The sequence below is a fragment of the Bradysia coprophila genome, assembly GCF_014529535.1.
Source record: "Bradysia coprophila strain Holo2 chromosome X unlocalized genomic scaffold, BU_Bcop_v1 contig_173, whole genome shotgun sequence".
Taxonomy (NCBI): Eukaryota; Metazoa; Arthropoda; class Insecta; order Diptera; family Sciaridae; genus Bradysia; species Bradysia coprophila.
The window spans coordinates 1,700,210-1,713,428 of NW_023503302.1; the positions used below are offsets into that span (position 1 = coordinate 1,700,210).

Genomic DNA, 13,219 nt, shown 5'->3' on the forward strand with positions numbered 1-13,219 from the left:
AAAGCGGATAAACTCACCTTTCGCTGTATTCGTCCATATGGGCGTACGACTGAACGGAATTCTCTTCGATGAGAAATTTGACGCGTTGATAGAATGATGCTGTAACGGATGGAGGCTGTTTGCGTAGTAGCACTTCGACGGGATCATTTGACGCGAGACACATAATGTGTTCGGCACAAACGGGATGAGAACAACATTCACTGTCAGAACAATCGGTCATGCCGTCTAAAAGAAATTGTTGTTAGCATTGTTGAATGGAATTGTTGTAGGTAGAAAAAAGTTGTATTTTGAAATGAGGCAAAAGTTGCCAAGAGAAATCAGACAAAAGCTGCCAAGAATTCGTAAAAAGAACTGTGGTATTTCAAAAACAAATAGAATGCCTTAACAAATCTGTTCTTTAAAAATAAGATTAAAAATTCCACTAACGAAAACCTTGAAATTCACAGAAGTTCTCCAAATGGAGGAAAAAGAATCAAATTTAAGTTACTACTTTGAAAGTTTTTAAGCACGTAAATCATTTAAAATTAACCTACTTAAAATACAAATTATAAAACAAAAAAAATTGGAGAAAAAGAAATTTCAAACTTATCCGAATGCTGTAACCCTTTATTTTCGAACAGATAACTTGAATGTATTAAAGTTTCCCAGTTTTTTTTCCGCCACCCCCGAAGGAAAAACTGAATATAAAAAAAAACAATAAATCCTACGAGTGAAAAATTCCATTTCTCATAACGCTATAAAACTATGAAAACTTATAAATTGTATGAACAAGAAAATTTTTCAATCCAAAAACTCCCACACAATTTACAATAAATAGCCCAATGGTTTTGTATACATAAACCATGGGATACTCAATATCTTCGATTTAGGTATGTTAGATAACTTCTCGAAGACTTCGTTACATATACACAGACATACATACATATATGCATCACGAGTTGAATGTTTTATTTTAAGAACCCTACAAATTTTCAACGTAAAAACAGAACACTATATTTATTGTAGTCTACCCTCGGCCGGAAGACTATGCAGGGTGCTCCCTTTTTTGTGCGAAAATTGAGACAATAATTTCGTCCCATTCTCATGAAAGATTGGGACAGAGTCACGTTATTATGTGCCCAGTGTGCTCCGAATGTTGAAACGAAGTTATAAAGTTTATAATTCTCTCATGTCGAATACTCCTTCCCATTAAATGCTTTGAAAATACATAAACGGCGCGGCAGGACGATATCTACTCATAATTTAATTTCCTTCAATTGTTTTTCACATAGATGTAGAGCAAACCGCCTCTTTATCGAACCATGCTGGCAACGTTGGCACAGCATGCGTTTTGTATGCCATCTATTTTATCATTATTTCATGTATCATCGAATATTGGCGGTTTATCGCTAATGGATGGTGAAAACATTTAACAAAAATTCCTATTGAAAAGTGGTGAGTTTACTAAATCGACATTTGAACTCCTATCTGCGAATTTTTATGGTTTTTTATTATTCATCGGCGGCACATTTAGCAAATAGGCCAAGCTCTCCGTAAACATCTAATTTCGGATGAATATTTTTTTTAAGGAACACCCTCTAAGTGCTTTTGTAAGAAAACAAGAAGAATAACCGAATGTATCGAATAGTGGAGTAGAGATATGAAAGGGTAAAACTACAAAAGAATTGGAAAATCTTTAGAGTTATATTCCCCAGCCAGTGAGTATTTCATTTAAAAAATTGTTTATTTTCAAGCCAATGTGCATTGTACTCGGTTTTCGGTTAGACGTGAATTTAGAAATTCGATATATTTGGGTCATCCCGGCCATGACTTATCCACAATAAGAAATAATAATTTTTCTGTTGAACATAGAAGCTAGAAACTTTTTAAATGGAGAAAATCATTCACACTATATCTGGAACCTATTTTCATACTTATATATAGCACCCAGCAAATATTTATATCGACAGTGGGTTACACATAGGAGGTTATCTAATTTCATGTGTAAATTGAATTTAATTGTTAGAGTGTGAATCTCTCAAGTGTATACTTACCATGATCGTTGTCAATATTGTCATCACATTTCATTTCAAGGGCTAATGAACAGTCACTACCAGCCCATCCCTCAATGCATACACATTTGTATTCGCCGTCCTCAAGGGTACATTGTCCATGACGAGAACATCCATTTTCACAACCAGCTGTAAATAATGAAAATCATTTTTAATGTTTAAGAAAAATAAATTTCTGAATTCATTGCAATAAAGTTTGTCTAAAAACCAAAATTCACATCTCGTGATGATAGCTGACCCAAAACAGTTTTCGCAGCGCAGAAAATTAAAAGAGCCGACAATACAGTTACGGATAAATTGATCCATTCGACTAAGTTTTTGACCTTTTGAACAAGATGAAATCAGGGAGATCTTACAAAAATTAAGAGGTCGCGTACTTCAGATTAATTCTTCGCCGATTCATAGCTTGGTTATAATCCAATCTCTTCCGAATCATTTCTGTTCCAGGGAATATCTTTGAAAAACCATTTGCCCATATTCTCCTACCTTTTTCCTTTTCACAAAAACATTTTTTTTAGGAAAATCAATGAAGAAATGTAAAAATTTTGGGAAAATTTAAGAAAATATGAAAAATTGTTTTCGCAAAAATAGTCCATGATTTATGCCAATAGCATAGCATTCGTTTGCAGAACGGCAAAAACATTGGCGAAAACTAACTTGGATCATCCATGGATAAAGGGGGGATAACAGATCAATTACCACCCTGTCGTTCACGGTTAAATTTTTAAAAAGAAAATCGCGCGTTCAATGGATGAATGAATATTGCATATGGGTTCGGTTTTAAATTATCAAACATTCACAGAATATGGTTAATCAGCTATTTGCTGCAAAACAGATAACAAAATGGAACAGCAAAAAAAAAATTAAAAGAAAAGTTCTATAAATTGACGGCATTGTTACACATTTTCCCCAAAAATGTTGTGTCACACAGATAAACTCACAACAATAATATCACGTTGACTTTGTGCATGTCTTCCTACATTATAATATGTGTAACATATTTCATATATTTAAATTGATTCATTATTCTGATATCCATTGATCTATAGCTATATGCATTGTTATGGTTTTTAATAAATTAACGGTAATAATGTGAAATTTTCAACCCTGGGGTCGTCGATAAGCTCTATTTAATTGGACTGATTTATTATATAAATAGAGAATCCATTTTTTTTTAAATGAATTAATGGGTGAAAATTAAGTGTCGTTGTTGTGAATAAACGCTTCACGTACAACTGGTTTATCAAATCGGACAATCTTAAATGCAGTGAGACCTGTTCGGTGGAAACTCGACAATTTAATTAGGAAAAACTAATTGAGTACGAAAAGCAATGCGTGGAATTGATAATGCAATATCAATCAGGCAATGTTGTGAATGAATAAAAATTATAGTAACAAAAAATGAATACTATGTGCGGTGTGCTGCACAATACGCAATTAGTAGTCCGACAATTGATTTTGATAATAAGGATGGAATAGTTTGCCTTTTCAAGTTGAGCTTAACGTACTACTCCTGCTCGGTATAGCAATTTTCCGAAGGAAACACGTTTTAACAATTTAACGAATTTTCCCACAACTTCTATTAACAAACATATAATTGCCGTTTGTGTGCTATGAATACACCTGGGAAAGTAGAGTGATTATCTAGGTGCAAAGTACTTGATCTCATATATTTTTCAGTGAAATGGCTATTGAGACGACTTGTCGATGAAATCGAATGAACTTTGAAATGAGCTCGAATTATAAATTGATTAAACTAAGGTTTACCGAGTAGTCTGATAGCTTAGAGTATTTTTCGCGCATGAATTCATCGACCTTATCAAAACAAACGTCTTGCCATCAACATCAGATGAGAAAATTATTTCCATACTTGATCAGTTGGAGGAATTGACTTCATTAATAAAATAAAATCAAAGAAAATCATTTGATTCTTCTCTCGCTTCGACCGTCATCGCCGAATGTACTAATGGTCTGTGAATTAAAAAGGAAAAGAAATGCTAAAGTTCTTTGACAGCATGTAATCTGAGAATAAAATCAGCAACAGATTTATTTACTGGATGAAAGCGTCGTCGTCGTCGTCGTTTTTTTAGAATTTGAAAAAGTAATGTAATAGAACCGATTGAGTGAGTGAGAGAGATAGAAGAAAAAACATTTTAATATTTTATGTTGAAACTTGATATTTATAGAAAAATAAATAATGCTATCACAGCACTGAAAAGTAACCTACATGAAGTCACACCACACACACACACTCGTTTTTACTGTATAACTTGTAAGCCAGTCTTGAACTTCAAATGATAGCTTATGAAAATATTTTCTTTGTCTAAGTTTGTTTTTATTGTCTCAAAGGAATTGAATTTTTATGAACATTCCAACAAATCACCAAGCGGTTCGGTCTTTTTCCGAACATATATCTAGCATTTTTCATGTTATAAAGCTTGCGGTTGTTGCACAGTAACACATACGAGGTTACGTGTCAACTGTCAACGTTCTTTGGCTAAGTTTCGTATATATGTTTTTTCGTTCGGTTATTTTTGTGTCTCAACTGGAACGTAACCATACAAAGTACATGTACGTACATAGACATTCCAATGTACGTATGAATGTCTTATATTTTTCACTTTTTGCTTGAATCGTTTTGTCTGCGTTTGTTTTTCTTCACTAATGCTACGCTGTTAAACGGTTTTTTTTCTCCTTTCATTTCTAAAAGATAAAGTGGTTTTTGCTATCTAAAAGCACTAGAACTTAACAATAAATATATTCATCATTTATCTTGCCTTTGCATTGAGGATTTGCGTTACGATCAAGTCTTTGTGTATACCTTTGTTTTTCGAATGGATACTTATGGATTTACGAAATGTGGTTGTCGCTGGGTAAACAGTGGTAAGTTTAATTTTAAATGCAGACATTGCTTGGTTTATACCTAATTCCTCAGAAATTGTATTTAGCTGCAGAAAAAAATTAATAAACCAACGGCTAACCAGAATTATTTTACAAAGGGTGGTGCTGATGAGCAGTTTTGAATGGTTGATGGTTGAAAAAAAAAAACATTTCTTTTTGATTGTCAGGTGAGACCACGGATGAGGATATAGTCGGTGACCTTGCCTATTTTACTTGTCACTAGTCATTAAATCATAACCTGGTTATACTAAACGCGGGATAAAGTGTTGTTTGCTTTCGTCAGTGCGGGCTACAACTTCTCACACGCTCCCAAAAAACACTTCTTCTGAGTTGTTAAATATTTTGGAATTGTGCAGGCAAACCACGTATGCTAACACGCTTTAAAGTCACCGCATTGTCGTCATACACTTTTCGAAGATAGCAGAAACGGTGACGTCATTTAAAAAAAAGTTGCTAACACAATTCCTCTTGATTGTTTGTTAGTGTAAATATTGACACTGGTCAGAAACTGACAAAAAAAAAATTCTACGAATTGTTTGCTTCCGTCTGACTTCAACTGAGATGCTATTACCATTATTAGTTGGGCTTCAATTACGTAAAATGTTTGCATGACATATTGGTAACAATACAAAAATAGTGGCCCAAAGCAATTTTATAATTTCCATAGGATGAAATGCATTTTAATATGTCAAAATCACATAACATAGCATGTTTGACATGGCCATTTTTATTGGTCAAAAATATTTCAATTTTTTATTTCTGCTATTGTGTTAAAAAGATAGACAATATCTATCAGGTTTTTGTCATAATAATAATGGAATTTGCAAATTTGCTTTTTTTTCTGTCGGTTGTGATTTCTCGGTTGGAAAGATTTTTTTTCAGCTACAGCGAGAATTTTTTACAATTTTTCATGAATATGAATTTTTGTGAAAGAGGATTTTTTTGTACGTAATATGCATATAACTTTGTATAATCGGCTTAAAAAAAATTAGTTTTGAAATTCCGTCAATAATTTTTAATATCAATCACCAACACAGGTACACGAATATATATTTTTTGAGGCTAATGCAGCTGTAAAGTATGTATATACCGAACGGTATTATTTCTATCTATCTCACGTCGGGTAAAAAAAGGGATATTAAAGATCAATATTTTCTGTAAAAACATTTTTTGTCGGATGATTGTGATGTTTTAGTCTATCGGAAATTGTTTCAACAAAAAAAAATCATCGCAACGCGTTGAAAGGCTTTTATGGAAATTAGTTTTTCCTCCTGTATACCCAATAAAAAAAAAATTGTTCAGCCGTTATGCTTTTAAAAGTACACATTTGGGAAGATTAATACTCACGTAATGTACAATGACGTCCGTTCCATCCTTGCGAGCAAACACAAGTACCGTTTTTACATTGACCGTGTTCAGCACATCGCAAATCACAAGGCAGTTGATCACAAAGATTTCCGGTCCATCCAGAATTACAACGACATTTTCCAGACTCACAAACTCCGTTCGGGCCGCAATCAAGACTGCACACATCTGCAAGAACAACAGCTTTTATAATATTGATAACAAGTACGGTTTCAGTACCAGAGAATATAAACTCAAACATTGTAGAAAATTAGTTTTGCTCATCGTACAGAAAAAATGCGATGAAAAGGAAGAAGATAAAAAAAATTGTTCCAGAGCGAATGTTATTTTGGTTTGTTAGCTATAACTTGATGAGTTGTTTTCATTTTTTTTTTTTTTTTGTAAATTTACGATAGAAAATTCGTTCTTCCTTTTTTCCATGCTTTTAAATACAATTTCGATAAAAAAAAATCCCACAATATGACACCAAGAACTTTCATCGATACAATTGTGAGGCGACAGTTTAAAAAGTGAAATGAAATTTTGCTGTAGGTGGTATATGAAGAATAGTAACTGATATCTTCCGATTTGTCGGAAATAATTTCCTTTTGAAATGGAGAATTGAATGAAAAATTGTGTTTCAGATGCTTTCGGTCTTTGACAATTCAACAAAATTTCTTTATCAGCAAGAAAAAAAAGTTTTTCGGCGAAATGGGGTGAGGAATATGCAAAGAATTTCAGTCAGTGGATGAGGAAGGCGTTTTGGTGTTCAACTTTTCGACAGAAGACTGATAAATTGAGAGCCGATCGTTAATAGTCTTAAATCAGTTAAGCATTCGTCATTGAAATGTGAAGGACTTTCCTCAATGATAATAATTTTCAGCGAACTTGAACCAAAATGAAGTAAGAAAAAAGCTTTCACCTTGTGGTTCCGAATGTAAAAACTAAATTGATAAATCTATACAGTCTGGTATGCGTTCAACCACAAATGGTACAAATTATTCGGATTCTCAAAGGAATAAATGGCGTTGGCCGAAATGGTTTACAACATACATCATATACTTTTCGTACTCGGATTGGTACTAAACAGTTTCACTAATATAGCGCTTGAAGTTGGATTAACGATTTCTACCGGAATCAATATACGGGCAAATTCTCCATTTTCGATTAAATAAAATCTCAGTTTTATGAAAATTTTACGACAAAAACAATGTAGTAAAAGTCTTCGTTCCATTAAATAATGTGGATACTCGCATCGCAGCAGTAGTAACCGAAACACATTTGAAATTGATCCTAGAAATTTTATAACCCCTTTTTGCAATATCAATGTGAATCTATGTTGTAATGACACCACGCGCAAAACTGGAACGATATGTATAAAAAAAAATCTACGAGACCATAGATGGGTCAAGTATCTTAATAACGAGTTCACATAAAATATTTTATTAAGGGCACAATTTTATTATAAGAATAACTAGAGTAACTAGCATGAAAGAATTTATCATATCGTGTATATACGTACTGTGTACGTACATGTTATAGCATATGGATAGCATACAGAAAAATAGTGTTTTTATAATATAATATAATATACCCGTGCTGGTTATGCCAAAAGTTGGGCAAAGCTTTTGGGGTTTTTCGTTTTTAGATAATAATTTTTATGGCAACATTCACAGAGCTCAGTGTCATGTATTTGAGATGGAAAAGCGCACACATATTTGGCTACAAAAGTCTCTTTATGGTTACATATAAATCCCTGGGATTTTTTTTTATTATAATTTTGAATGTGTAGATGGTTACATATAGATGAGAATATATATGGATATATATGCGTAGATGAATACAGGAAATGGAAAATCGATATGACATAAAAGGGATCATATTTCAAGGACGTAAAAAAACAAACTGTGATATGTGTGGTACACTGTTCAATGTTTAGATGCTTGGAAATAAACAAATTTTATGGCACATAAGATTTTGTCAATTTTATGTTATGGTGATTTTCGTGAATCGTGATATGAATCGAGGATATCAAATGAAAATCACGAGCTGAATTTTTAGTTATTATAATGGTTTGGTACTCACCCTGCGAACAATCTGGACCAGTCCAATGGCGCTCGCAAACACATGTTCCAGTTTCTAAATCATAGGTACCATGTTCCGAGCAACCAGGTAAACATTGATAAACTTGTTGATCCACCGAACTGCAATCATCGCCTTGCCAACCGGCTTTGCAATAGCACAAACCACTAACACAGGTGCCGTGTCCAGAACATGATGGATCCACACAATCGGCTGTTAAACAACATAAATAAAATTATTTCTTTCCAACCCATATCGTGAATGTAATTGGCCCGGTAATATTGTTTTCCGGCAAAAAAAAAACAAATTTTTTTGTAGTAAAGCAAAATACGTACATTGATCACAAAACTGTCCTTTCCAGCCACGTTCACAATGGCATTCACCTTCGATACAACGTCCGTGACCGGTACATTGGGGTACTTGACATTCACCCGCTGGGACATCACATTCGGGACCTTTCCAACCTTCTTCACAATGACAGATTCCTCCACCGTAATGGCCGTGGGATGAGCAAAGCACTGGACAAATACCTATACGAACAAATGAAATAAACGTTTAGCTCGGAAATGTTCAGAAAATAAAAATAAAAAAATGCGAAGGGAAATTGAGTTATGTGTGAGAGGAAATTTTATATTTTGTGTTAAGTCAAATACGTAAAAATAAACTTTTTTTTAACTCTTAACCAAGGTTATATGTACATAATTTCTCTATCTCTTTCTCTCACTCTATATCTGTCTTGTTTTAAGATTTTGTTTCATTTTTCTTCTAGTTTTTATTTCGTTCGGTTTTTCTAGTTGTTGATTATATTATATCATAGTTGTGCCAGACATCAAAAAGTTTTAAATTAATTTCATTTGAGTGGATGAAGAAAGCTTTGGGCAAAAAAGTCGTGTTGAGTTTATGAAAAGTTTGGTTTTAAATGTGAGAGGGATTTCTTTTACGGGATTATTAAAAACTGAATGCTTCATTAGGGATCCAGTCAGTGAATTTCGAATAGCAAGAGTTGATTTTGTTATTATTTTTCTAGTTAAAAATTGAAAATTTAAATGGAAAGGTGGTCTACCAAAGTAATTTGAGCATTCATCAGTCTTAATATTTTCCAAACTATCTGACATGTTGGATCATTGTTTACTGCAGTAAACACCATGGTGTTTATTAAACATATCGTCGGCAACATAACTAAAGGGCGTATCTCCGATATCTCAGAAACTACTGAACAGATTTTGATAAACTTTTTTTTTTGTTGAAAGGCAGTGAAAAGTTATGAATTTTGAGCCCGACGTAAAGTCAACCGACCATATGGTTCAGAAGATATTGTCGAAAAACTGTAAAAACCACATTTTTTTAAACAAAATTTGTGAGACATTTGAACCGATTTTGAAATTTTTTTATTTTCCCGATATCTAGCGTACGAATTGGTTACAATATAACCATTCGTCTACAGTGCTATGTTATAAAGTCGCATATATTACAATAATTGAAAGCCCCAACGGTCCTATATTATACATATAACCCTATTTTAGTGTTTCAACATTTCTATACTATGATCTATAATCTAAATTATTGTTCGTAGAATTTCGTTGTCAATGAAACAGATTTTTCATGGGCGCGTAAATTCTCTTCCTCAAAAAACTTTGTAAAAATTGGAATTTCCAACTAAAGCGAACAGCAGCACGTTAAGTACCCCTTGCAGTTGTTGTAACATAAAATATTATTAAAATATGTAATAAGTAGACAGAAATGCTAAATTTTGCACACGTCACATTTTGCCGTGCTTAATAAGGCATACATGAGATGGACATGAAAAGTAAATGAAAATACTCGGGTGGAATTCGGTACATCTGTACTGTACGTTTTTCATATAATATAAAATAATATAACTTTGAAGTTAGTTGTGTGTAGCGAAAAACTATGCCATTGGAGAATGCACGAAATTTTTTTGCTTTTACCGGAGTTTGCAGCAGATTACAGTTTACAGAGTCGTCTGACAGATTTTTATCATCTTTGTTTTAAAGACTCGCATATCGCTGTGCTTCTGCATATATATATATATTTGTGAGCTCAACAAATTGAAAACTTTAACAATGATATTGAGTGATAGTCGGTAATGTATCTTCTTTCAAACTTTTTATATGCAAACGGAAGATATGCACGATTCGCAGCATGTAAAAATGAAAGTGCTACAGCAAAGGCATTTGAAGGTAAATGCGACCAGTGCTGCACTGTTTCTAAGCGATAAAAGGACTGAAGAAAATAAATATAAAAATTTGGAAACAGCTGGGTTACCTACAAGATATAATCTAATATTCCAATGAAATTATAAGAACATTCTTGAAACTACCGAAATGCTTGAAAATTAAATAAAAAGCCGAAGAATTTTCGAGAATTTTCAAGAATTTCTAGAATATCCAAGAATTGCCGAAAACGTCGTGAGGAAAACTCCTCGGCACTCGCCCTATAAATTATATTTAAGAATCTCCCAGTTTTTCGATCGAGATGAATAGAAAACTTTGGGTTAATCGAGCGTACCGTAACTTTATTGTCGTAGAGACTGGCATGAAATGTTTATATTTCTTACTATTCACTATGTTAGTGATATAGTCTGACTGAAATGCTGCTCTGTTGTACAATATCAATCAAACTTCAAGCTTAAAACGATGCTCCTGCTATAGTTTCAATATTACAGTAAAATGTCTAGTTACGTTAATAATTCACACATTTGGTTTAGAATATTAGCAAAATATTTTTAACACCGAACAATAACGCTGTCTCCCTCTTTAATGGGCAGAGGTTTTCATTTATAGTTTTGAATGCAAATAAATTCCACCCCGTACCGGATCAGTTTAATTCATTTAAAATCATAGCCGTAAAATCATAGTTACTGTCACCCACAATAAAATCGAGAAAAAAAACCTTAAATCTCTCTATTTCCACAGCTTGCACCATTCGTTGAAGTATACTTCGAATCACTTTATTTTAAATTGCAGACATTATTTTTGAATTTGAACAAAAGAAACGTTGTTGAATGATTTAGTATCGAGTAAAAAACACTGCACCAGTACACCAACGTTACACGTAAATGCTCTTGATGTATAAATAAATAAAAAAATCCAAACACCGCACTACGAGTGACACAAACTCGCAGAATTTCAAGTAATTTTGTGTCCAGTTTCAGACATTAAATGATTGAAATTCAACTCTAAATCGAAACCTTAAACGATGTTACATACAATGCATATTCAATCCATACACCATTCAGCTCTACCCACTGCTATTAAAATTCAGTATGCATCGAAATACCTCTTCACATCTCCATGTCATCACCGCAACCCCTTATACATAAACTATATTGTAAACGTTCTATCCACATATAAAACCGTATTGCTGTTATTATATAAAAATACTTACTTTTCGAACAGTCTGCACCCTGATATCCATCGATACAATCACATTTTCCCAAATAGCATGAACCACGACCTGAACAATCATTCGGGCATGTTGTACTGACCCCTTCCGCTTCGCTAACTATTAACGTAACACTATGTGCCAATAATTCGTCATTGTACACCGACAGAAACCATCGACCCGTGTCCAAGTATTGTAACAAGCTAACATTAACCATCATTGTGTCCATATCCAGGGTGGGCAATGCATCAGACGATGACCTCTTCGAAATGATGTGCCGTTGCTCGGGTGTGAGATGCAATTGCGAATCAAAAAATAATGTCAACGTTGACCATTCACTGCCATTTAATTGCGCGTCATTTTGAATGCCGAATCCCACATCATTTGTGATTTTTTCAAATTCATAATTATGAGCAACAGCATCGCCAGAAATATCAATGTTAATATTGTTGTCATCATTCGTATTTATAGTGGTAGCATGTCTCTTCCTTCGTCTTCGTAATCTATTATCCACCCGTCCACCCTTAATAAATTCAACAAAATCATATTGCGTGACACTTGGTGCTACATTACGACGACCATAAACCGCAAAATTAGCACCCCAAGGGAGAGTAAAATTAAAACGAATGAACGCTGGATGCTTGTTCTTGAATTCCGAATTCCAAAATTGATATGGAGGGACTGTAGCATGATATAATTCGTTAAATTCTCTTAGTTCTAAGACAGGCCATTTCGGTTGTGTTTGATGAGCCTGCTGGGCAATATATTGTTGATCTTGATAATGTGGTTGCTGCTGTGCTAAGCCGCTGCTATGCAAACCATTTTGATGCAGTTGTGTTGTAAAGATGTTATGGTCAGCTGTGCTGGTTGGCAGTGATTCTTCGGTGGGAATTTGTGTGGGTCCATCTGAGTTTTGAGTGATTTGATCATGTGTAACGGACTTTACATCCTGGACTAGAATACAATTTGTTTGATCCATACTGGGTTTCATCGAACTTACAGCTGAAAAGGAATCAAAAACGGAAAACGTTAGTTGGATGCGAATGGTAATTTAATGTAATTTCAATTGGATGACGATAGGAAAACGTTTGCCAGAATACATCTTAATGGATTTATAAAATGATTTGAATATTCATGGACATGCCTGGAATGAATTGCTAACTATATGGAAGTTTTGACAGTCAAAAATTAATGTGTCCATGATATTAAGCGGCGACAGGTGTTCGGATAAATCAAAGCTGTTTCTGCTGATGTGATGCAAACGTAAAATGAATTGTCTGTTGGAACAGTGGTGTATAGGAAACCGTATAGCCGTATAACATTTCAAACGTACTAATTGTGATTAAGTGAAATTATATAATGTTTTCAGCTCAAAATTCTCACAGAATCAAAAATAGGTTTTTGATTGACGTTAGTGATAGATACGGCCAACTACT

At 33.8% G+C, this 13,219-nt stretch overlaps 1 protein-coding gene across 8 annotated transcripts in view; it reads right to left on the reverse strand.

Annotated features, from left to right (window-relative positions):
• LOC119068081 (teneurin-a) overlaps positions 1 to 13,219 on the reverse strand; it is a 289,470-nt gene that overhangs the window by 63,827 nt on the left and 212,424 nt on the right. For all 8 annotated transcript variants that reach the window (XM_037171490.1, XM_037171489.1, XM_037171488.1 and 5 more), the window contains 6 exons: positions 11,787 to 12,785; positions 8,714 to 8,908; positions 8,382 to 8,591; positions 6,300 to 6,485; positions 2,034 to 2,180; positions 18 to 225 (listed from right to left, as the gene is read on the reverse strand). In XM_037171490.1, coding sequence (XP_037027385.1) covers positions 18 to 225; positions 2,034 to 2,180; positions 6,300 to 6,485; positions 8,382 to 8,591; positions 8,714 to 8,908; positions 11,787 to 12,785 — 1,945 coding nt within the window. The remainder of the gene's footprint in view (positions 1 to 17; positions 226 to 2,033; positions 2,181 to 6,299; positions 6,486 to 8,381; positions 8,592 to 8,713; positions 8,909 to 11,786; positions 12,786 to 13,219) is intronic.